The sequence below is a fragment of the Microdochium trichocladiopsis genome, assembly GCF_020744255.1.
Source record: "Microdochium trichocladiopsis strain MPI-CAGE-CH-0230 chromosome Unknown B0I36scaffold_8, whole genome shotgun sequence".
In the NCBI taxonomy this organism is placed as follows: Eukaryota; Fungi; Ascomycota; class Sordariomycetes; order Xylariales; family Microdochiaceae; genus Microdochium; species Microdochium trichocladiopsis.
In genome coordinates this window covers 3111636-3133359 of record NW_025763551.1, presented here as the reverse complement: position 1 = coordinate 3133359, position 21724 = coordinate 3111636, and the positions used below count along the sequence as shown (strand labels likewise).

Below are 21724 nucleotides of genomic sequence, written 5' to 3'. Positions count from 1 at the left end.
AGGCTGATGCTGATGCTCGTCCTGCTCAGCATGGCACAGCTCCTGCTCACGTCAGGGCGGGGTAGCTTTTGGTCATGATAGCCGCACGGCCCACTCCGCACGCACGGGATAACTTAGCGCGGAGAGCTGGCAGCATGGGATTTTCTAGTCTGCCAGCCTCGATATTGCAACGCAGCACCAGACTTTGACGCCGAAATCTGGTCAGCTCAATGTCTGGAAAGACCACATCAAAATCACGCGCTCTCTCGTCAACAAGGCTGCAGACTGCAGCCCATGAGCAAGCAACACAGCCGCACCCAGTTTAGAGCACGATGCCGCCATTGACCATGCCGACAGAATAAGCCATGCATCATATGGCATTCAGAGTTCCAGCCTTCGAGCAGGGATTGCCTTGCTGCAAACCAGGGTCGTCCAAGTTCGGCTCGTCACCAGGCCAGGGTCCTTCTCAACAACCAGCGATATGTGAAAGTCAACATCGTCGTTGCGCACTGGATTTGTTTATTGCTGTGTTTTGTTTCTAGCCTGGAATATGTTCTCCATGTAGTATCGCGCCTCCTCGATGCTTTCCAGGATGTCGGCTTTGGCCTGGTGCAGGCCCTTCTTCATGGGCGCCTGGTCAAGCACTCCCGGCGGACCCCAGCGTCTCGCGGCCTCCTTGATCGCGCTCACGTCGAGCAGCCGGTGGTGCAAGTGGTCGACAATCTTCTTGTACGGCTCCTTGCGCAGGAACGCCCGGTCTGCATGGACGCTGTTGCCTGCCAGCAGCGCGCCGGGTCGCGGTACATACTTTTTGATATACGCGAGCAGCTCGTCCGCCGCCTGTTCGGGCGTCACCGTCGACGCCACGACGGCGGCAGTCAGACCGCTCTCTGCATGTGTCCGTGTGCACCAGTCGTCCATCATGTCCATGCGCTCCTGCGTCTGGTGTATGACCGTGCCCCAGCCCTCTGGGTCAAGAACCTCCAGCTGCCCGGTCGTGATGATGCAGAAAATCTCAATGATCTCATCGTGGTCTGGATCCAGCCCAGTCATCTGCCAGTAAGTCAGTAACAAGTCAGGTGGTTTCCCCACGACTCGCCGTAAGCTTTGCGGACCGAGACATGGCCGAGCAGCGGCGGGGTGGCACTCCTCACCTCGCAATCAATCCATATCAGGGGTCCATTGCTGGTGGCCATGCTGTGCTAGTGGGAGCTTGTGGTGCTGTGTGAGGCTGTGATGGTTTCCAAGTGCCAAACCAATCGATCCAGGAAGCTTCGTGGTGAGTTGCTGGTGGGTTTCGACAGCCTCCCTCCCGAGATGTGTTTGGCTCGCAGTGAAAGCCCTGCCTCTGCGCCTAGCGACTCGAGGAAAGAACGCCCCTGGCGCTAACGCAGGCCTCCGGACCCACACCTTTGCGCTCTTGCTCAGAGTTCGCGGCTCCTCAAGTGCCGGCCGCGCCCCTTCATACTTCTCGTCAAATGTCTTGCAAATTTACCATTTCCCTCCTCTCGTGACCATCAATTGCCGGTGTGGCGGCCCGTCCGCTGACCTCATTGTCTCAAGGCGTCGTCGTCAGAACTCTTTTCGCCTGCATCAACTGGTAGGGCGGCCTCCTCCAGATTTTAGACTTCCGTCGGCGAACTACCGCTTAACCTTCAACTGGGACCTGAAACCACGCCCGCTCTATTCTCGCATGAGACACCGTGGTGCAGGAACCCGTTTCCGGCAAACCCTGTGTCGTCATTGGGGTGGACCCTCGACGCCTTCTTCAACGCCTCTTGAGCCATACTCAAATATGGCCAGACAGCCAGGCCATTGTCAGTCACGTCAAGGGATGGTTTGGAAACGCGGGTCCGTTGCAATGTGACAACAAGAGACGCCATGCCGCACATTGCGAACCACACCAAGGGGCTGCCCGGCGAGATATTGGTGAGGATATTCGACTGCTTCACAACACACGTCGAGCTCGAAGAGCGACTGCATCAGGCCTCCGAGGTCGACTCGACCCCAGACTACAAGACGCTCAGCCACATTACCAAAGCATCAAGACAATTCAGCCGACTAGCACAACCTGCGCTATACCAACTACTCGTCTTACACGAAAGAGCATCATGTGCTTTGTTATTTCGGACCTTGTTGAGCCGGCCCAAGATTGGACATCTTGTCAGAGGCCTCTCCATACATGTCTATGACGACGAATTCGACCCAGAAACGGACACAGTGCTCCGCAGCCATCTCAAGGCGTTTCGTGGGAAGCAACCCGGCGTCCGTACTCCTCTACCGGTCCCTGAGTCTGCGGATGCACAACTCGCCATGTTTCTCGCGTTTCTGCCGCAGGTCGAAACCCTGGATGTGATGCTGGACGACAAACAGGGGTTGTCATCCGACTTCCTGACTATCCTCCCATACTGGAGGGGAGTTGTTGAGCAGTATCTGGACCTAAGATCTGGGGCCGGTACCAAGATACCCCTCCAAAGTGCAATTCACAGTCATTTCCCAGCGCTTCGTCAAGTACGCCTCAGGCATTGGAGACTGCTCAACAAAACACCACGGCTACAATATGCAGCGGAGCTGCTTAGTCTGCCCACGCTGGAGTCGCTACACTGCCACTGGACAAATTTGAGTCTGATACCAGAGCAAATCAGTCAGTTCGCACCAGAGGCAAGCCCGTTGGCTCTCAAGGACATATTCCTAGAGAACTCGAGTATTGATGCCACCAGCCTCGAATGCATCCTGTCCAAGTGCGCAAACATCAGATCTTTGACGATATCCTGGGGAGAAGAGCAGGTCAGCGACTTCAAGCTTAACTACCGGCAGCTTGGCACCATCCTTCGCAAACACTGTGGCACTTTGGAGACATTGGTACTCAACCCCACAAAGTCGAGGCCTCTGCACGAAGCGGGCGATGACGCCTGCATCGGGCCACTACGCGCGCTGTCTAAACTCAGGCAGCTCGCCATCGACAGCAATGCTCTACTTGGGCACAGTCAGTATCTGGGAACCAACGACCAGACATTACAGGACATGCTCCCGGCGTCTCTGGAAGCGCTGCACCTTAGCTTCCCCATTGGGGCGGTCAAGACTGGGGAGAAGGCTCTCTACCAGCTCCTAACCAGCGCCGGCATGAGCTTGCCTAGCCTGCGGCAAGCTTCCGTGGACGATCGAAACGTCAGGTTCCGGAAGGATTTTGAGGCGCTTGGATGGGCGCGAACCGGCCTGCGAGAAGTTGGCAGCGAGATGCCTTACCACAGCGGCTGCTTCTACCCGATGCTGTTGAGGGATCGTGCTCCTGAGGCCACCGCAGCGAGCCACGGAGCCTGAATCCGCTCGTCTGCCTGCCAGCCAGCATTTGCCAGCATCGCATCATGATACTAGACATTACGTACAAATAAGCATAAGCATGTGTACAAATATAGCAGCATATAGGGACGATGCAGGGAACACAGAACCACTGTCGTCAAGCACATGTATATTACTAGCAGAGGGTGTTACCAGTGGAGCTGGGTAACAAACAAGTGGCCTAGACCGCTCCTCCACCACCGTGGACAATGTATATATACCAGAAAGGATGACTCCAAAACACACTCAAGTGTACAAGTTTGCATTTTCCGACGTTCGTAACCCATGACGAAATGGCAAGTCCCCCCTCAAATTTCCAAACCCAGCTGTTGCCCTGCCGCAAGCAAAGGCTTTTACATGCAAGTGAAGAAGTCGCCGAGCTTCTCAATCACGACGGCCTGCTTGTCCGCGGGGGCGGTGGTCTTGTCGCTGGCGTCGGCGACGCTGACGGAGACGAAGCAGCCCGTGGGGTTGAGGACGACCTCGGTCTCGGTGGGCAGGCTGGTGTCGCCTCCGCAGTGGGGCGCGTCCGGGCCGGAGAAGCCAAACGGGTTGATGCGGGTGAGGACGAACTTGAAGTCGTCGACCTTGCTGCACCGCGAGGACGACACCTTGGGGAAGTTGGTGGAGAGGAAGACACCCTCGGGCAGGTAGGGGGTTCCCGAGGCGATGACGGCGTTGGTGAGCTTTGTCGCGAGCTGGGCGTAGAGCGTGCTCTCCAGGGGCACCGGGCTGACGTCCCAGCGGTTGTGGGTCGCGGTGAGGCCCGAGAAGGCCAGGGCCGGGACGCCGTGGTTCTTGACGGACTCGGCGGCGGCGCCGATGGTGCCCGAGAAGGGCACCTGGAGCCAGAGGTTGGAGCCGATATTGGGCCCCGTGACGACGAGGTCTGGTACCGCACCGGGACCCCAGACCTGGGGGGCAAAAGTGTCGAAGCCGAACTTGAGCGAGGTGACGGGGAACGAGTTGACCCAGTTGAGCCTGGGGTCGGTGGCGTTGGAGCCGACGGGCCCGCTGTTGGCGGCGCAGCTGTCGAACTGGCACGGCTCCGTGCGGGGCTCCGGCTCGGCGTCGCGGGACGAGGTGCCGGACTGGTTCTCGGCCGGGCCCGAGACGAGGGCGTCGTGGCCGGCGGCCAGGAGCGACGAGTGCATCTCGCGCAGGTACGACTCGGCCCAGCCGTCGTCGTTGGTCTGGAGGATGCGGACGCCCTGGGCGGCGGCGCTGCTGGCAGCGAGGGCCGCGGGGAGGAGGACAGTGGCAGGACGCATGGTGGTGATGGTGCTGAAGAGCGAAGAGAGGTGACGGTGGTGGTGGGAGGTCGAGGCGGACCGGACGGCGAAGAAGACCTGGACAAGGAAGAGAAGCGAAGCTGCAGCTAGGATATAATACACAACGACGGGTCGACGTGGACGGAGCTGGCCGTCGTCTGAAGAGAAGAAGCGAAGGTGGTGGTGGTGACGGTGCGAAGGACAGAGGACGGGATCTGGAGGAGAGGCATGGCGATCTTGGACGAGCGCAGGTTTGGTTTTAAGACGGCCCGAGGCAGCCATGGCTTGGGCCACCAGGCAATCTGCCGTGCGGTCACTGAGTAGCATTGAACATTTGAGGTGGTAGCGATGGAGATGAGGCAAAGAGGTGGATTGTTTGGTGGGAGTCGAGGTCTGGGCAGGGGCGATGTCGGGGTCATGCATAAAACAGGCTGGCCAACCAGAGGCGGCGGATGGTTGTCCCAGAGGCCTCGTTCTGGCAATCCAGCGGCTCCCGCACAGGGGGTCCCGCGCCAGCCAGTCAATGCATTGGTTGTCAGTCCGTGGAGCTCAAGACTGTGGGCAGTGCAAAACACTGCTTGATTAATTATGCTGGATGTGGCCCCCGAAAGGCAGACTGCAAAAGATTGAATGACTCGAACATATCTCATGTTGCTGGTCAGCCTCGCGACGCGGGCGAGCAGAGAGAACCGGACGCTTTGTAGGGGCGATCCAGCGGTATATTCTGCTCCCAGCCTCGCCTGGGTCATTAGCTGTCGCAAGAGATCGCGAGACGTGGTTGGTGTAGGCGGGAGCAGAGCAGACATCTTTTGAGTTTGATGCATCTGAGTTCAGCTTTCAGCCCGTACACAATCTCTCTCGCGGTTGGGGACTGTGCAACCCTCCTTGGATGGCGACGCTAATGTACGTTGCGTACTTAAAGTAGACACGATGCCCTATTTCCAGGCCTGGGCCACGATCTACACCAGCGAGTGAGCGTCTGCGTTGTGGTTTCCAGAATGCATAGCCTTTGTTGGAACTCTATATGCTGTGCCCTGTGCAGTGCAAGGTAACTCTGAAGACGGCCATGAAACAGAGCGTACCATCGTCACCCGCCTGGTGGAGAAAGTGACGATCCCCCTGTTCCACGGAGACGTCACTTGTTGCTGCGCACAGATGAATTGTGGCATCGCTGTAGAAGCCGCATGTGGCACTCGCTGCAGAAGCCCAATGCGGCATCACCTGGATGATATCATCATGGATGAAGAGTTATGAACCAGGGGCGCCCGCGTGTTTCCAATGTGGACCATGTGCCGTTGATGGGACTATTATTTCTGCCTGTCCAGGTCAGGTCAACGACAACCACAATTGCACGAACGCCAGCGCGGCTCGTATTGTCGGGACATTAGTGTTTGCGCCCTCGGGCCCATTGGCCGAACCTCTTCTATTCCGAGTCGCCTAGCAGCCCGTACAGTAGGTGGCCATCGGTTTGCTATGCTTCCGCTCGGGACAGGCGGCTGCCCCCCACCCACCGGTCAGTCAGTCAGTCAGTCAAACCCGGGTGGCAGCTAGCTAAGCAATGTCGACATGCGCCACCCCAGGAGCTCAGACAAGCCACACGACATGCCCATCTTGGCTGTGCCAGACAGTCTCTCGGTGATGCCCGTCACATCACAAGGGGCCCTGCCCTGGCGGGGCGAGGCTGGCTGGCTGGTCACGGCACCCTGTCAGCTCCGTCGGTGGTGAGGTGAGGTGACAGGTGTGCCCGGGTGCTGGGATCCGGCTTGCTGACGGCGCCACAGCTTGGCGGGTGGTGATCTGCCCAGGCCGGGGCCACGCGGCTGTCAGACGTGCCGGGTACTACAGAGTCTGCTGCTTCGTGTAGGCAGGCAGGCAGGCAGGCAGGCACGTGTAGTGTCGGACCGTTGCACCGGCCGTCCGTCCCAACGTGCGGCTGCGGGCTGGACAACAACCTTTGGAAAGTCAAACGGGCGCCTCCAAGGCACGAGTCAATCTGAGGCGGCGCCCAGGACGGCAGGGACAAGAGAACAAAGAAGCCGCTGTGTCAGCCAAGACCCCAGGAGCTGGCCGGGGGCATGCGCAGCCCGTCCCAGCCAGCGCCCCCGCTTGCGCAATGGCGTTGCCCAGGGTCGAGCTTGGGTGCAACCTAAATCGGGCACCCACGATAGCTTGTGACCTGATGCAGCGAGAAGAGGGGACCATCGGGGGGGTACTGCCCTAACAGCAACACCCTGGCAAGCTCCTCCGCGGGTCTAGGACCAGACTGGAGGTGCGCATGTCGTCGCCCGCCGCCAAAAGTCTGGAATAGCTCGCTCGCTCTGCTCTTCCAGGGCTGGTGCTGACGCCGCTTCCAAGCCTGCCCAGCTCCCGCTCAAAGGGGCCGCAACGCCCTCCTCCCACCGGTCCAGCCTTGGCGCCTGCTTGCTCATCTCATCTCGCCAGCCGCGCCTGTCAGCTTTGGTGTCCTCTTTCTTTCTTTCCTTCTCCAACAATCCTCTCCTCCCGCGCCTCTCGACCCGGCTCTCAAAAAGAACCACTACATTTCCACACGAGTCGCTTCGTCATCGCCCACCACGTACTAGTACCTTCCACCTATCCGGCACACCAGCGCTCACCAGCAACCAGAAACGCCTTTGTGCTTGGACCCCGGGCACTACCCGCACCGCCCAACATGGTTCTGCGCAAGAAGGAGGTCTACACGGTCATCACGCCGATTCCAGGCTTCATCCCCAGGCAGCTCGCCCTCGACATCCTCCACAGCCACAAGGAGGTCATTACCCTCAACCCCCTCGTCCTCGATGTAAAGCAGATCGAGGCCCCGCGCAATGCCGAGTCGGACGAGTACTTTTCCAACTGGTACGAAATCACCGAGCGCATCCAGGTCGTCCCCGGCATGGGCAAGCTCGGCGGCGGCAAGATCAAGTTCAACGGCTGCTTCCACGACATGCCCTGGGGTGTCCAGAGCCACATATATGCGCCCATGGGCATCGACATGCGCAACAAGTACCGCATCGGCGGCAACCAGCCGGGTTTCGAGCCCCCGGAGCAGCAGGAGATGGGCCTCGGCGCGCCAAAGGACGGCCTCTACCTGCGCGAGGACATCGAGTTCAAGTGCAACATCACCCTCGTCAGCGTCGTCAAGGCCCAGATGAAGGCCGCCAGCAAGGACATGATTGCCCGTATGATCAAAAAGGCCGAGCTCCTGGACGCCGGCGTCCTCAAGGCCATGATTGAGAACGGCAAGATCAAGACGCTGACGGCAGCCGAGTCGGCCAACGTCCATGGCGGCCTTACGCAGCAGAACACGGGGACTCTGTCGCGCCAGCACACCGGATCCATGCAGTCGCACTCGCCGCAGCTTTCCCCTTGCAATCCGAACCAGCCGCCCATGTCACCGGGCTTGCAGTACCAGATCCCGCGGCCCATGTCGATGCAGCCGCCGCCGCCGCGCAATGACAATTCTCCCCTGCCAGGATACCCCGCGCACTGGCAGCAGCAGCAACAACAACAGCAGCAGCAATATCAGCAGCAGCAGCAGCATTACTACAACCAGGGCCCCGACCCAACCAAGACCAACCAGTTTGTGTCTGAGCTGCCGGCGCCTCTGGGACGCCCAGAGCCATCGCCACAGACGTTTGCGTTCGAGATGGCTGGCGATTTCTATTACCAGCAGCCGCAGCAGTCGCCCTCGTTCCAGGCGTCACAACAAAACCGGCCGCATTCACCGTACGCGCAGTCCTCTCAGGGCCACCCGAGCCCGTCGGCTCAGAGCTCGCGGCCGACCTCTTACACGCAGTCCGAAGGCAACGGCATGAACTCGCCGCCGGCCGACTCAAAGGGCTTCTCGAATGAGCTGCCAACGCACCGGGAAGGGCCGGAGGACTACAGAAGCTCTCAGCAGCCCCAGTCTTATAACCCTTCAAGGTACAGTACCGTGGCACGATGAAGAAGGGTCGTGTTCGCCGGCCGTGGGCCAGATGGCCGGATCGGGATTCGTGAGAGTGACGTAATTGTGAGGGAAGTTCTTTTGATACACTGGCGTTGCGGGCGTTGACTAGCACTGGCGCAATGTCGCAACGGCTAGTACAGGAACACAGGGATTGATACCAGTAACGTTTTTTTTTCCTTTGGCTTTGAAAATACCACACTGTTTGATACAATTCGAGTCCGCTTCGCTTTTGACCATGTGTTTTTTCTTCTCCCGACATGACATGATGTAACGTCCTGGGTCCCACTGTCTCACCTTTTCGTCCCTACCTGCAGCGAGCCTGGGGGGGAAGAGGGGAGGGTGGGTCTCACAGGCCCTTGGGCTCCTGCTCATGGGCCAAAGGTACGAACTGACGGGCCCGCCGCCGCCGCCCTGGCGGGGGGGGAACTGTTTGAGCCGTCGAGCCACGAGGATTGACAGGTCACACACGGCCTGCTTGAACAGCAAGGAGTTCATGGGGACGGCGGGGGCGAGGGTTCATTGGGACTTTTAGTTTTCTTTTTCTTTTCTTTCGGTTTCACCCACCTCGAGAGAGGCCATGGCCTGGGCCCATCAACTGCACCGCAGCCATAGATAGTATGTCGCTTCCTTTTCCCGTCTCCAGGTTGCCCCCGTAAACATGCTCCTCCCTGGCTGGGCTGGCCCGCTGAAATTCCTCGGGCCGACGACGCGCGACCTAGTAGCACAGCACCAGCACCAGCACCAGCACAGTGAGCATCCGCAATGCGGATGGCTCTGGGACACAATGAAGTAATCTTTGTAATTTTTGCGCTCTTGTAGGGTTGTGTGCACTTTTGCCTATTGCTGTTTGCCGCTGCCGTTGTGCCCTTTTGCCCCTCTCGTTTTTCGGCATGGGGACGGACGGGTTAGTTCTGTGACTTAAAAAGCCAAGGTTTTGTGGGGACTGTCATGGAATCCATCTGGGGTTGGGCTTTCCTGAATCAAGGCTGTGCAACGCGGGGCCCATCCGAACCCGCTTTCCCTCATGTTATGCGTACATGGATTCCCAAGGGGCTAGAGTCATCCTGCGTAGACGGCGGTGGAATTCCCATGCCTGTCATGCTCCCAGGGTCTGGATTTGCCAAAAAAAAAAAAAAAAAAAAAAAAAAAAAAGCCCTACATGGGACATGGACATCCCCCTCCCCCCTTCCGCCCAAGAAAAAAAAAATCTATATGCGTGTGGACGGACTGGACCGAGAAACAAAGCATGTGTTTGCGTAAGCGAGAACGCCAGCGGATCAAAGATGTGTACATTGTTACAAAAGCCCAGCCGCAGCTGCTTGGTCACGAGGTAACTACGTAGCTACACAATATACACGATCAGTAGACTAGCGATGCAGAGGAGGAGAAAACATCACAAAGCTCACGTTTATCGTCACGGTAACATGTGGGTGGGATCTGCTCTCGTGAACGCGGCAGCATCGGTGCTTTCAATCGACTTCGACCCGACCTTTTTCACATCGGAGAGCAATAAGCAAGTAAGGTGAGAAGGATAGGACGAGAATGATAGCCTGGAGAAAAATAGAGGCGTTTGGAGGCGTAAAATACCCGAGAAGCTGGGGATCTAGCAAGTCAGTACAGAGCAGTACAGACAAGGAGGCAGGGGCGATCTGGGTCATCTTCACTTCCTCTTTTCACTTCTCGACAGGCCTGCTCATATCTAGCACCAGGGTGAGTATCTCGTGTACATACGTCCAATTTGAGCCTACAACTTGACAGTAATTGATGAAACAAAAGCCAGAGATACCACATCGTGGTGACAATGAAAAGAACCCAATTGTACCTCGGTATTATCACAGCGAACACCCTTTGATTACACCCCTTGTATATAACCTCGTGCCTAGAGGTAAATTCGATACTGAGGCTAGCTAAGAAGGAGAGAGGATATATGACGCATGCGCACTGTGAGACCGGGATATCAAATGAAGTGAAAAAAGAAGTGGCCAATTTCCGATGGTACAAGCTGAAGCATAAATGAAGCATGAAGCACAATATCCAGAAACTACAAATCAAGTGCGGAGTGAGCACAGCTGCGTCATAAATATCGTAAGAAGCTCGTGAGAATTCGTAAGGGTCGTCGTAGCGTCGTGGTAAAGGTTTTGGAAGCGTCCTAGTTTTGGGCTGGGAGATCTGGATTCGTGAAAAGGCGCAATAAGGGAGATCGTGAGATGGCGAGAATGCACTAGCCGCCTCATCATTCCATACCGCGCCATAATGATGGAGTTGGGAAATCGGCGTGAGAGGACAAGACGACGCTGACCTCTCATCCGTTCTGAAGTAGTGCGCGCAAGGCCGCATTCTACATTACCGGCGGCTCGCCGTCCTCGGATGACTCGGTAGCGCTCTGGTCCATGAGCGCAGAAAACATATCCTTGAACCGAAGCGCGGCTTCTTCATGGACAAAGTGGATCTCAAATGCCTCCGAAGAGCCAGGCAGCCTGCCGCCGCCGAGACTCTTGGCACCAGGTCTTGCGGTTCTTGCTCGCTGGTATATGTCGCTGAAGACGTAGGGCTCGATGTTGCGGACCAAGACGCGCTTGCGGGACTTGCGGCCAACCCAGGTCCCAGATGGCGAAGGGGATACTACAGGGCGCAGGGACAGGAAGTTTTAGCCGGATTTGCACCATAATTGACGCCGATGCATTGTAAGTCCACAAAGACAGACTTCTTGAGAAAGCAAGTGTTGATGAAGCAACGAGGGTGGAGGCAGAAGGGGCCGCGCTACGTACCAAAGGCTGTCCACACGGGCCAATCCTTGAATTCGCCGTCCCATACAGATACGTGCAGGCGTAGCCCACGGGTCTCGCAGTCCCGTAGTACAGTGAGACAGTGGTGGAAGTTGCCTTCGAGAATTTGCCTGAGTGTAATGATCACACGTTAGCAACATTATCAACAACATACAGGCCACCTGTTTGCGGCTGAGTATGCGGCACCACGAGTCATGATCATGTCCGCCTTGACTGAAGATGGCTGAGTACTCACGCCTGGAATAGCTTCCGTTCGCCCTTAAGGATACCGCAGGGGTCTGTGTTAAGAGTCTGAGGGCTCTGGGCTTTGAGGGCAACAAAGGTGTTGTAGAAGAGAACCATTTCTGCTTGCCGTGTCAGTATACGGTACCTTGAGTTCATGTGCTGCGGTGTGCAACAAGCGAGAACCATAGAGGTCCCGAAACGGATTGTCCGGCGACAAGCACTCACCCTCCCACGTAATGAAACACAGATCCGCCCACGCTTTGATCCGACTGTTGGTGTAGTCCCACTTCGTCAGGCACAGCGTTGATGGCCGAATGCGCTTGATGCATAGCTCGTGCGCTCCGAGAATGTCGACCCACGAAAGTCCATTCTCGAGCGTGCGCATGAACAGCCAAGGGGTGCTGTCGGTCGTTGTGAGATAGAAGATGATGCAAACCCTGTCGTTGTCAAATGGTCTGAACAGGCATTGAATAGTGGTTAGTAGTGGCCACGTCAAACGGAGAGTGTTGGGCGCTCGTCGGGTCCGGAGAGGGGAAGCTTGGCGTACCTTTTGACGAGAACCTGGGCATCCGCAGGCACTTCAAAGTGGCCGAGCTGCTTGTTGTCTCCATAACCTCTTGAGGTAGAGCTGTCGGGCAATGTCAGCACCTGCCGATTTTAGTGGAGTGCAGGAGATGATGCTTACCTTATCCCTTTGTTGAACTCTCGCCGGCTCGGTAGTGGCTGCGTAAAGATTGACTCCGCCCAATGACCGACCTGGCACAGTATTAGCCGCCGGGGAAAATCAATGAGTGTTTGAAATTTGCAGGGCAACAACGTACGACTGGTTCCTCAAGATATGTCATGGCAAGCTCCCTCCGCACAAGTTGGTTACTTGGTGCCGGGGGTTCTAATCAATGCAATGTCAGTTCTGGGGGAGGGATCGAGGAAGTGACACGACGCCAAGGGCTCAGGCATACCGATATTCCGGGCCTTCCTCAATTCCAGTATCTGCCGACGCAGTGTATCGAGGTTGTTGAGGTCGAAGTTCTGTGATCTAGATGTCCCAAACCCGTTAGCACGAACGTAGCCGAGACACTAATCAAAAATACATCCGCAAGAAGCTGAACCCATACCTCACTACCAAATCCCGCAGGAGCCTCAAGAAAGCGGTGTAGAGAATAAAACGGCCTGGAAGGGTAAGCCCGGGCATCTCATTGCTCAAGACATGGTACATCCTGCGACACCGGACGTCCTTGGTACGGGACGTGTCGTCGTAGTGGCTCGTTATGTCCCTCAGCGTACGGGACAGGCAGGGCAGCAAGACGCCGAGGTACTCGATGACGATGCGGGAGCGGGAGATGTGGATCTGGCACTTGTCGGCGACGTCCCGGAGGAGGCCGCTCACGGCGTAGATGCTCTCGACCACATTGGTCAGGTAGGACGACGCGTTTCCGGGGAGGCTGTTGCGGAGGCCGGTGAGCAGGCCCGCAACAATGGTGGCTCGCTCGGCCTCGTGGCTGCAACCATTGAGGAGTTGGGTGGTCTGGTCCATGAAAGGCGGCATGGTGGCAGCTGGCTGGTGCAAGTAGCACCGTCCGGCTAGCGTATGGCGTCGGGGCTCGAAGACCGCGAGAGAGAGAGAGAGAGAAAGAAAATAGATCGACCCGATCAAGAGGACCTATTGGCCCGTCATGACCAGTGAACAAAGCGGTGGGTGTTGTTGGAAGCCGGCCACGACTCCCTCGATAGACCCGATATATCGTCCAGAGGAGGTGGCTCACTCCAGGCTAGCCCAAAGTCTGGGGTAAAGATCGTGGGGGAGAAGAACCGTCAAGAGAGGGAAAGACGAGGCGGCCCGGGGGTGGCCACGGGGGCGACTGGTTCAAGTAGAGTTGGGCTGGCCCGGTTGGGCTGGGCGGACATGCAGATGGACGAGACGCCTGGAGAGGCACGTTCGGTGCGGCGCAAGAGGGGCCGGAAGTGGTCCGCAGGCGGCCGGCCAATGGGGCCTGGTGGAGCACGAGGGGCCGGCGACAAGTCTCACTACAGATGCTGCTCGGGTACACGATCCAAAGACGCTGTCGTGGTGCTCGAGTGATGGGTCGACCAAGTGTTGTGTCGTGAGGCGGCGGGCGTTGGCCTGACCAGGCTTCCAATTTGTCCAAGCCGTGACCGGGAAGCCGGAGCGGGCGATGTGAGCAAGCCAGGCAAGAGCGATGGGGAGCACACGAGCGACGAGCGACAGAGGTCACGGAGGAGGAGGAGGAGGAGGCATGGCTATCAGGTTATACCGCCTGCCCTCCTCCATGCATGCAGCCACCGCACGCACTTTTACAGCGCGAGGGAGAAAAAAAAAGTGTTGTTGACTGGTGATTGGAGAGATGACAAATTTGGCAGAGCGGAGGAGGGGACGAGTAAACACCTGGGCGAGTCGGGGCGGCGGGCTTACGGTGCAGGAGCTCAACACCACTCGCACAAATCGCCGTCGCCGCCCCCGCGCCGCTCACTCACATGGGCCACGCACCAGCACATGCACCGTCTCTTGAATTACACGACCATCGCACAATACTGCACGGGCAGAGGCAAGTACGTTCTATCCCGTGGCAGCCGGCAATGGACCGCAGAGAGAAAGAGAGGACGGCGTGGGACAGTCACAGAGATACCTGGATGCAACACGACATACACAACCCACCACCGCCGCAGAGCGAACAAAATCGTCCCTCGCCCACCATCCATCCCCTTGGCAAACCTTGACAACAACGAGTAAGAGGCGCAGCCTCAGAGATACTGCCCCGGCAACTATAGGTCGGGCCAGGTTGCATGGCAGCCGCTGCTGCTGCTGCTGCTCCTCGCTCGCTCGCTCCGCACCTGGCATGGCTCCATAGACACGGTTATGCTGCACGTACGTGGAGGCGCACGACTTGACACGCAGCACTTGCACCATCTCGTGCAAAAGCCGTGCATAATCTGGCTGCAGCTCGCCCCCCTCTTTCTGACGGGCGCGGGGCAAAGATTGAATTGAATGAATCCAATGGCGCCACAAGCAATCGACGTCGACCAAGCCGCTGCCACTGCCTGTGAGCCGAGTGAGCGAGCAGTGCTCCCTCGGTCTCTTTGTTTTGAGTGTGTGCGGTGCGAACAACGTAATAGTTGACGTCCCATCGGCACCGGAGATTTCGAGCCACACAACCCATCCCCGGCCCCGGCCATTTGAGCACAGTAACGCTAACAGCCACACTTGCACGCTCGACTTCAATCTCCACCCACTCACTCACCCGGTCACTCACTCAGCATGCAGTACAGCCAGTAGCTGGGGTCGGGGCTTGTTTCCGGCCAGCATTCGTTGCTTCAAGCTGAGCGCACCAAGAGCTGGCCTTACATGCATGCTATTTTGGCACCTCAGATGGGCGCACCCCTGCATCTCTCGGCTCCCTCGGAAGACCCATATGGAGATATAAAAGCTGGCCGAGATCCAAGTGCCGTGAGCACGTTACAGGCGTGAGGCAGGCGCGGTCGTGACTAGTTGGCGATGCATGGTCGCACACCTCTCCTGAACTGTATGCAGTGAGCTTGATTAAGCTGGCGCAGATGCTGGAGTGCACTGTTCGACAATGATGTGAGCTGCCCACATCTGGTTGCGCTCCGAAACCACCAAGCTTAGCGTAGATAACAATAATGTTTGGTTGGTTGGTTGGTTGGTTGGTGATCGCACGGCCATTGTTGGATTGTCGCTCGGTGGCGACGGAGGCCAGGCCCGCCTGGCAGTGGTGCACTTTCCCGGCACCGTCCGGCCTCAATCACACACGACCGGGTGGTGGTGGAGCTTTGACATCATGTTGGGGGTCGCCCCGGCGCCGGGTTCCTGGGCCCTCTCATGCCGGCAATCCGTCCACGGGATGGATGGTGTGGGCGACTCACCGTGGACCTAGGACTCCAGCACTCGAGGGAGGATTGGAATGTCGATGCCTCAGGCAGGCCTGCCGAGCTCCACGCTGGGCCAGCCTCGCAACCTTGGAAGCCGTCATCTGCCCATGCCCAGGTGGCCAGACGGGTATGTTGCAGTGGTCACAAACACCTCCAGCGCATTCACCAGCACAGATCAGCACAACCTCCATTGAGGTGGCAGGTCTCGGAATGTTCATGTCAAAAAGTTGTCTTTGCTCGTCGCCGAGTGTTCCTCGTCGACACCTCCCGACCAGTTACTTTACTTTACAGTCGTAGAATCGTGGCTACCCGAGGCCGTAGCCCAATTCCCTTGCAATGAATACGCGCAGTTCATAAAAAGCAAAAACACATCCCTGTGCTTCAACACCGACCGATACCGTAATTACACGCGAAGAAAGAATACCCAGCCGTCCGCCGTGGTGCGACGCTCCCAGAGCAGATGACCACACACCGTCATCGCATCATCAGGCGTTGCATCCCCGCAGACAGGCGGACTAGACATCCCAGAAGGGTATCCAGTCCAGACAAGACAGCACCCGCCGTTTGGTGGGACACAGCTTAGTCAGAGTCGGCCTGGTAGGCGGCCTTCTCGTCCTCGTAGCGCTTCTTGTCGGCAGCAGCCTTGGCCTCGTAAGGGGTGCGCTGCTTGTCGTTGAGGGCCTTCCACCGCTCACCCAGGATCTTGCCGACCTGGCCGAACGAGATGCCGGGGTTCTCCTCACGGACGTTCTCGCGCTGCTCGTTGGCGAAGAACATGTAGGCGGAGAGACCACGCTTGGGGGCGTTGGGGTCTGTAGTGTCTTGTCAGTCACAGCCCGAATGGATCGCGGAGCCGATGCATGAGAACTTACCCTTCTTGCTGCGCTTCTGCTTCACCTTCTCGCCGGCCTTACCGCGCTTGGTGACTTCCTTAGGCATGATGAAGGACTGGAGAGGTAGACATGTTAGTAACGGGCGACTGATGACAGAGATGATTTGAGGTGCGAAATGTGTTGGTGGTGCAGGCCAGCCAAAACTGGTGGTGCAAGCACTGCCGAGACCCTGAACCGTCGCGACGCGTCGGCGCGTGCAGGGACAATTTGAGGCTCGGCAGCTGGTGAGGGGCTAGTGGGCTGGCTGTGACGGAGGAGAGAGGCGCTGGGCGGTCGCAAACACGATTGCAGCCGCCAACGCGTCAATTGCGCGAGTTGAAGCTTTGGGGAAGCTGTAGGAGGCCATGATACATACCTGAGGGGATTTCTGAAGAAATCAAGATGTGTGGTGGATGAAGTTGAAGCTGTGATGCAGGATGCGCGTGTCAGTAGGGCTGCGCAATGGGTGGACGGCGCCGTGTAAGTGCGGTGGTGAAGGGCGAAGGCTGGAGACGACCACTCTCGTGAGAAGCCAGGACGACTCTTGCGAGGTGCCAATCGACGGGAAAACGAGCTGCGACGATGCAAGCAAGTCGAAAGCCGACGATTGAGTGGTTGCGCGTGCAGGCGGGCGTGGCCGTGAGGGTGACTTGTGAAGGGGCTGGGGCGCGGTGCGCGGGCGAGGTACTCACAGTTGTGCAGCGGTGCGCTGGCAGTGAGGATGTGTTTGCGTGTGAGGGAGGGATTTTGGTGGGAGAATTGTATGGGAGAGAAGTGAGGGAAATTTGTATGGGGGGAGAGTAGGCTGCCCGCCTTTTTACTGCAGGCGGGTGATTGTGTGGTGCACGCGCAGGCACCGCGCGCTGGGCTGGGCTGGGCTGGGTGTGTGTCTGGGTGCAAGTGAGTGCGCCTGCCCGCCGCCTGTGCTTGGGGGGGTGCGCCAGGCATGAGCAGGAGTGTGTGTGTGTCTGGTGCGTGTGTGTGTGTGTACCTCTGTTTGGGTGTGCCTGCCTCTTGCTGGCCTGGGCTAGCCCGGGCGGGCGCTTCCTCCTCCTGTCCCCTGGGGGACAGGCTGGCGTGCACCTTGCTTTGCGCAGCCAGGAAGGAGCGACTGCCCACTTGGGCGGGAAGGAGGAGCTGGCCCGCCGGGCGTGTTGACGCACGCAGCCAGCCAGCCAGCCAGCCAGGCAGACCAAGGCGAGGGACGGCCAGGTGAGGGGGGGGCGCGAGCAGGGCCTGGGCAGATTGGAGTGGCATGGGCGTGAGTGATTTTGGCTCGCCCCTGCCCGGGCTGCAGCAACCGCCCGTAACCAAGGGCGGCGGCCGACGAGGGCTCCCGAACCAGAGAGCACTGTGGGCACCAAAGTACTGCAGCGGCCGTCTGGGCGTACTGGGCACCAAGGCTTACAGCCGCTTCGACTCGGTAGAGGTACCTGCCCTCTAGGCGCCAGCTGCGGGTGGGGAGAGGTACCCCACCTCTCTAGTCCAGTTGGGCTTGGAGGAGCTTGGTGAGCAGCTGGCAGCCGGCTGCCCGTAGCCTCCTCTCTGCCACCCGCAACAAGCAGTGACTACTACTCCAGAGTCCTCGCTCAATGAGTGTACCAGCTGCGAGCGCTGCTGTACCGTCGCATCCTCCAAGCCACCACCACTCCACGATGAATGCGCACCGTGCCATTGCGCGCCAGACAACCTTGGAACATCGGCTATGCCAATTTCCAACCCCTCGTCTGCTACCTGCTCGACCCAGTCCGGATCAAAATCAGCAGTAGTGTCAGACGTGACCCTCTCAGACTAGCCAGCCGGCCCTCCTCCCTCGACGACGCGCTCTGTCCCATCGTGGTCACCTCCTCGTTGCTCCGCGCGATCGCGGTACAAGAAGCCTACCGGCCGTGTTCGTAAACAGCACGTGCACTACAAGGCTTGCTGTCTTGCATTGCCAATACACGAGTCGACAGATGCTCGCAACTACCATCTACAGGTTGAATGAAGCCGTCGGACCCATGATGCTCCCTTTCCTGCCCAGGTGATGCACGAGGCTCGCTCAGCCCGGGTACCTGTGGGCGGAGAAGATCTGCCGCCGACACAAGCTGGAGCTCACCCTTGCCTAGCGTGCGCATGCGTCGCAATGGCTCGAGCTGGCTGGCCTGCATGTTTTGCTTTTATTGTGGGTGCGCGCAGCGGGCACCTGGCACGTAGCTGATTGCCCGCCCACCTCGTTTTGCTGGTAGTTTGGCCCTCCCCTCTCACACTCTCTGTGCAGGTTTCCCACCGTTCCCACGCATGCTCTGCGAGAGCGTGGTGTCAGCCCGGCTGCTGCCAGCGCGATGCTCGCCTTGTCGGCCCTCATCCCATCAGAGCATCCTGGCTTGGTTCGTCCGTGTCCGATGAAGCAGCGCTGCCAATCACAGCACTGGCTGCGCGCATCTCTTCCGCAGCAGCCAATTCTTGCCTGAAAGCTACAAACGCGACGTGGTTGTGATCTGTATAAGTCGACTGGACCCCGAGCAAGTTTGATATGTCATCTAGATGTGCGAGGAAAGGTCTACCATAATCGAGAGCATGCCGGCTTTCATTATGCAGACCTCGATGTCAGGCCGAACGGCGTTGGCAACAACTTCCTCGTGCCCACTGCTACGCGACCATGACAGCGGCGCGAAGCTTGAGGTATCGATGGTACAATGAAGACCGGCACGCAAGCAAGACTGTCTCATATTACGCAACGAAGCATCACTACGTTCCACAAAGTGACGTCTCTGTCCGAACGACAGTCTAGTTGGCAACTGCTGCGGGGCCAGTGCTGCCACGCTCGTCCTGTTAGGCAGCTGGATGTGTTCCCGGTGCTTGAGGAGCTTGGAAGTAAGCTCGAAGACCAGAGGCTATCCCCAACCATCGCTACCAGTGGACCCTCCCGGATCATGTGGGTTGATGCGATTTCGCGGTCGACCCCAGGACCCTCCCTCAATTCATCAGTTCGTGTCTGATTGTGTTCGAGAAGGAACCGAAACGGGACTAGCGCCCTTCGAGCCTGTCGCATCACTGATTCTACACTCTCAGTGCTGAGCATGCCCTCGCAAGCAGATCAGAAGAAACCCAGCAGGCTCCCGATCCAGCCTAGCTGCCGCCGCTTTGCAGGATCACAACCCCACAGCTTGGGCGCCTCAGGGCTTCTGCTGGAAAGTCACAGCGTCATCCTTGATGTTCCCAAGCTGCTAGCGGATTTGAGGATCCAGGTTCATCTCGCTCGTGCTTGTCCTGGCCTGACCTCAATAATGGGTCGTGCCTAGACCTGAAGAATGGCCAGATAATGCCTGTTGGGCATCATGGGCCCGTCCCCCACGCGGTCGACCTGCAGGCCGCGCTAAGCCTTACCAGAGATGTGATGTGATGCAGGTACAATGATCCATGTCGCAGCAGATGATAGGCATAGAAGACGCTCACATGAAGATTGGCATGGCTGCCACGAGGCCACGTGGGGTGATGACATTGGTCTCACTTCAGGAGCTCTGTGTATTCAGGCGGATCGTGGCTGGTGGACAATAAGGGACCGCCATTCTATCTCTGAGCTGCGTGTGCCTTCCTCCCTGACTCTTTTCAATCATCCTCCTCGGCATCAAGAACGATGCTCCTCAACTCCGGATCCCTCGCCCAGTCCACGCCGCTGCCCGCCACGATCGCACTCGCCGTGCCCTTGGCGACGCGGAACCGCTGCCTGCTGGCTTTCATCCGGACCTCGAGCTCCGCAATCTCGGCGGCCTGGGCCGGGTCCGTGACTGGCTGGGACTTGTTCTTGGCCGCCTCGGCCGCGAGCTCGAGGACCTGTGCGGCCAGGGTCACGTTCTCGCGCGAGACGGTGGCAAACTGGATCTCCACTGCGGTCGCAGAGTCAAGGATCTCGCGAAGGGTGGTTGACTGCTTGGCGAAGGCTGTGGAGGTTTTGTCTCGTGCTGTGAGAACCGGGGCTAGATCTCTGTTGTTGATGTTAAAGGTAGGCCCTAGATGTCAGCCGCCATATCAAGTCATTGTTGTTGTGTGCACGTGTGGCTTGACCGAAGCCGGGAAAGCGGACATGGAAGCACGGGCGCTGTTCAGGATACTACGAGAATAAAACACACCTCTCTATGGGGGACGCGTTGACGCCATGGTGGACGGCCTGGAGGACCGGGTTGACCGACAGCACGCTGTCCACGATCTGGTTACGCAGGACATAGCGGGCGCGCGAGTCGGCCAGGGCTTGCTGCGCAGCCTCGATGTCGTCCGCTGTGGCAGGGTTTCGGGCGGCTTTGCAAAAGGAAGGAACAACAAAGGTCAGAGGGCTGCCCTGCGGTTATGTTTTGAGAACGCGGCACGCGCTTGACTTACACGGTGACGGTTCGTACTCGTGCAGAGCCCGCGTGAGGGCAAGCTCCTGCTCGAGCTGGCGCAGCTGGTGGTACAGCTCGAGGATGCGCTGCTCGTCGTCGGAGAGGGGCAGCTGGCCCTTGCCGCCCTCGTGCTTTGGTTGTTGCTGCACGCTTGCCATGTCGCTAGCGGCAGTGTCCATGGCTGCTCGGCACTATTGGGGCAAATAGAAACTCGGGTCAGGGAGCTAGAAAGAGGTGCTGGCTACATGGTTGATCCGGCGTCGGGACTGGGCCGATTCGAGCTCTGGTGATGCTCATGGATGATGTCGTCTTGCACACCATATGTCGTGGGCCGGCGAGTGGACAGTGTGTGTGCAGCCTCTCTTGACGCGCCGAGCGCGTCTGGTGGAGATATGCGGAGTTAAAGTGGTTGCCTGAGAATGCCTGTTGACAGCCTGATGGGTGACAAAGCAGGGCATTCACGGAGAGAGGCGACAGCAGGTCGTCGGGCGCGTTGCAGCGTCGCTTTGCGCGAGAGGGCATCGAGGGACAGTGCAGGTTGCAGTGATCCGAGTAAATACAGCGCTTCAAAGAGGTCGTGCCTGGTCGTCAACGCTTGCCTTATCAGTGGCATCGTCATGTGGCATCGTCACATTGTATCCCGACACTGGGGGCATGTGCGGGCCGGGAGTAGCGGTGGAGCCAACCGAGCAGCAGCGGGCGACGGTGATTGGGCTGCGGCGTGCTTGTCCTTGTGACGCATGCACGCTGCTGCCCAGATGGGGCTCGGGGGTGCCCCTGGGGCCGTCTTAGTGACCCGGCAAGCATCATCGGCGACTCTCTAGCGCACCGGCCTTCTCGCCCGTCAATCTGCCACAAGTCAACCTCGCCGTCGCTGCCTTGCAACACGCGACACACTGAGTACAGAGTCCTGTCTCCATTGGCAGCCTCGCCTGGTCCGTCACCGGCGCTCGACAGTCGACGACGCAGCTGACCACGAGCGAGCCGGCCCCTCCGCGTCCACAGGCTGTCACTCTGGGTCTCGATATCTCGCCTC

The 21724-nt window shown here is 58.4% G+C and overlaps 9 protein-coding genes across 9 annotated transcripts; 3 read left to right on the top strand and 6 right to left on the bottom strand.

The window, feature by feature from the left end:
• Positions 1–478: 478 nt before the first annotated feature.
• Positions 479–1305, bottom strand: B0I36DRAFT_273764 (ribonuclease H-like domain-containing protein). The gene is made up of 2 exons (XM_046151332.1): positions 1134–1305; positions 479–1032 (listed from the first exon to the last, which is right to left on the bottom strand). Exons 1-2 carry the CDS (start codon positions 1173–1175, stop codon positions 499–501), a joined length of 576 nt encoding a protein of 191 aa, XP_046009893.1. The 5' UTR covers positions 1176–1305; the 3' UTR covers positions 479–498.
• A 555-nt stretch (positions 1306–1860) lies between these two features.
• Positions 1861–3300, top strand: B0I36DRAFT_366207 (uncharacterized protein; the record flags this gene model as incomplete). The annotated part of the gene is made up of 1 exon (XM_046159255.1): positions 1861–3300. One exon carries the CDS (start codon positions 1861–1863, stop codon positions 3298–3300), a length of 1440 nt encoding a protein of 479 aa, XP_046009892.1.
• A 371-nt stretch (positions 3301–3671) lies between these two features.
• Positions 3672–4589, bottom strand: B0I36DRAFT_248895 (5'/3'-nucleotidase sure family protein; the record flags this gene model as incomplete). The annotated part of the gene is made up of 1 exon (XM_046150421.1): positions 3672–4589. The coding sequence occupies one exon, from the start codon at positions 4587–4589 to the stop codon at positions 3672–3674; it is 918 nt and encodes a 305-aa protein (XP_046009891.1).
• Positions 4590–6702: 2113 nt separating this feature from the next.
• On the top strand, positions 6703–8747 carry B0I36DRAFT_424339 (uncharacterized protein; the record flags this gene model as incomplete). The annotated part of the gene is made up of 2 exons (XM_046162271.1): positions 6703–6717; positions 7279–8747. 2 exons carry the CDS (start codon positions 6703–6705, stop codon positions 8533–8535), a joined length of 1272 nt encoding a protein of 423 aa, XP_046009890.1. The 3' UTR covers positions 8536–8747.
• A 942-nt stretch (positions 8748–9689) lies between these two features.
• On the bottom strand, positions 9690–11329 carry B0I36DRAFT_331126 (uncharacterized protein). The gene has a single exon (XM_046154938.1). The coding sequence runs from the start codon at positions 10873–10875 to the stop codon at positions 10150–10152; it is 726 nt and encodes a 241-aa protein (XP_046009889.1). The 5' UTR covers positions 10876–11329; the 3' UTR covers positions 9690–10149.
• B0I36DRAFT_161075 (uncharacterized protein) lies at positions 10585–13273 on the bottom strand. The gene is made up of 9 exons (XM_046148660.1): positions 12665–13273; positions 12509–12585; positions 12371–12438; positions 12235–12305; positions 12097–12177; positions 11775–12004; positions 11560–11668; positions 11307–11434; positions 10585–11160 (listed from the first exon to the last, which is right to left on the bottom strand). Exons 1-9 carry the CDS (start codon positions 13093–13095, stop codon positions 10877–10879), a joined length of 1479 nt encoding a protein of 492 aa, XP_046009888.1. The 5' UTR covers positions 13096–13273; the 3' UTR covers positions 10585–10876.
• Positions 13274–16034: 2761 nt separating this feature from the next.
• B0I36DRAFT_376338 (high mobility group box domain-containing protein) lies at positions 16035–16394 on the bottom strand (the record flags this gene model as incomplete). The annotated part of the gene is made up of 2 exons (XM_046160443.1): positions 16035–16267; positions 16328–16394. The coding sequence occupies 2 exons, from the start codon at positions 16392–16394 to the stop codon at positions 16035–16037; spliced, it is 300 nt and encodes a 99-aa protein (XP_046009887.1).
• Positions 16395–17120: 726 nt separating this feature from the next.
• On the top strand, positions 17121–17613 carry B0I36DRAFT_331118 (uncharacterized protein). The gene has a single exon (XM_046154937.1). The coding sequence runs from the start codon at positions 17274–17276 to the stop codon at positions 17541–17543; it is 270 nt and encodes an 89-aa protein (XP_046009886.1). The 5' UTR covers positions 17121–17273; the 3' UTR covers positions 17544–17613.
• A 2153-nt stretch (positions 17614–19766) lies between these two features.
• B0I36DRAFT_331115 (centromere protein H (CENP-H)-domain-containing protein) lies at positions 19767–21276 on the bottom strand. Its single transcript, XM_046154936.1, has 3 exons — positions 20687–21276; positions 20440–20605; positions 19767–20294 (listed from the first exon to the last, which is right to left on the bottom strand). The coding sequence occupies exons 1-3, from the start codon at positions 20865–20867 to the stop codon at positions 19919–19921; spliced, it is 723 nt and encodes a 240-aa protein (XP_046009885.1). The 5' UTR covers positions 20868–21276; the 3' UTR covers positions 19767–19918.
• Between the last annotated feature and the right edge of the window lie 448 nt (positions 21277–21724).

Coding starts and splice junctions, on each gene's coding strand:
- B0I36DRAFT_273764 (XM_046151332.1), bottom strand. CDS start 1,175: ATGGCCACCAGCAATGGACCCCTGATATGGATTGATTGCGAG. Junction 1,033..1,133: donor TGATATGGATTGATTGCGAG/GTGAGGAGTGCC, acceptor ACTTACTGGCAG/ATGACTGGGCTGGATCCAGA.
- B0I36DRAFT_331126 (XM_046154938.1), bottom strand. CDS start 10,875: ATGCGGCCTTGCGCGCACTACTTCAGAACGGATGAGAGGTCAGCGTCG.
- B0I36DRAFT_161075 (XM_046148660.1), bottom strand. CDS start 13,095: ATGCCGCCTTTCATGGACCAGACCACCCAACTCCTCAATGGTTGCAGC. Junction 12,439..12,508: donor GAGGAAGGCCCGGAATATCG/GTATGCCTGAGC, acceptor TGCATTGATTAG/AACCCCCGGCACCAAGTAAC. Junction 11,435..11,559: donor GAACGGAAGCTATTCCAGGC/GTGAGTACTCAG, acceptor CATTACACTCAG/GCAAATTCTCGAAGGCAACT.
- B0I36DRAFT_331118 (XM_046154937.1), top strand. CDS start 17,274: ATGAGCAGGAGTGTGTGTGTGTCTGGTGCGTGTGTGTGTGTGTACCTC.
- B0I36DRAFT_331115 (XM_046154936.1), bottom strand. CDS start 20,867: ATGGACACTGCCGCTAGCGACATGGCAAGCGTGCAGCAACAACCAAAG. Junction 20,606..20,686: donor CGAGTACGAACCGTCACCGT/GTAAGTCAAGCG, acceptor CCTTTTGCAAAG/CCGCCCGAAACCCTGCCACA. Junction 20,295..20,439: donor AACGCGTCCCCCATAGAGAG/GTGTGTTTTATT, acceptor CATCAACAACAG/AGATCTAGCCCCGGTTCTCA.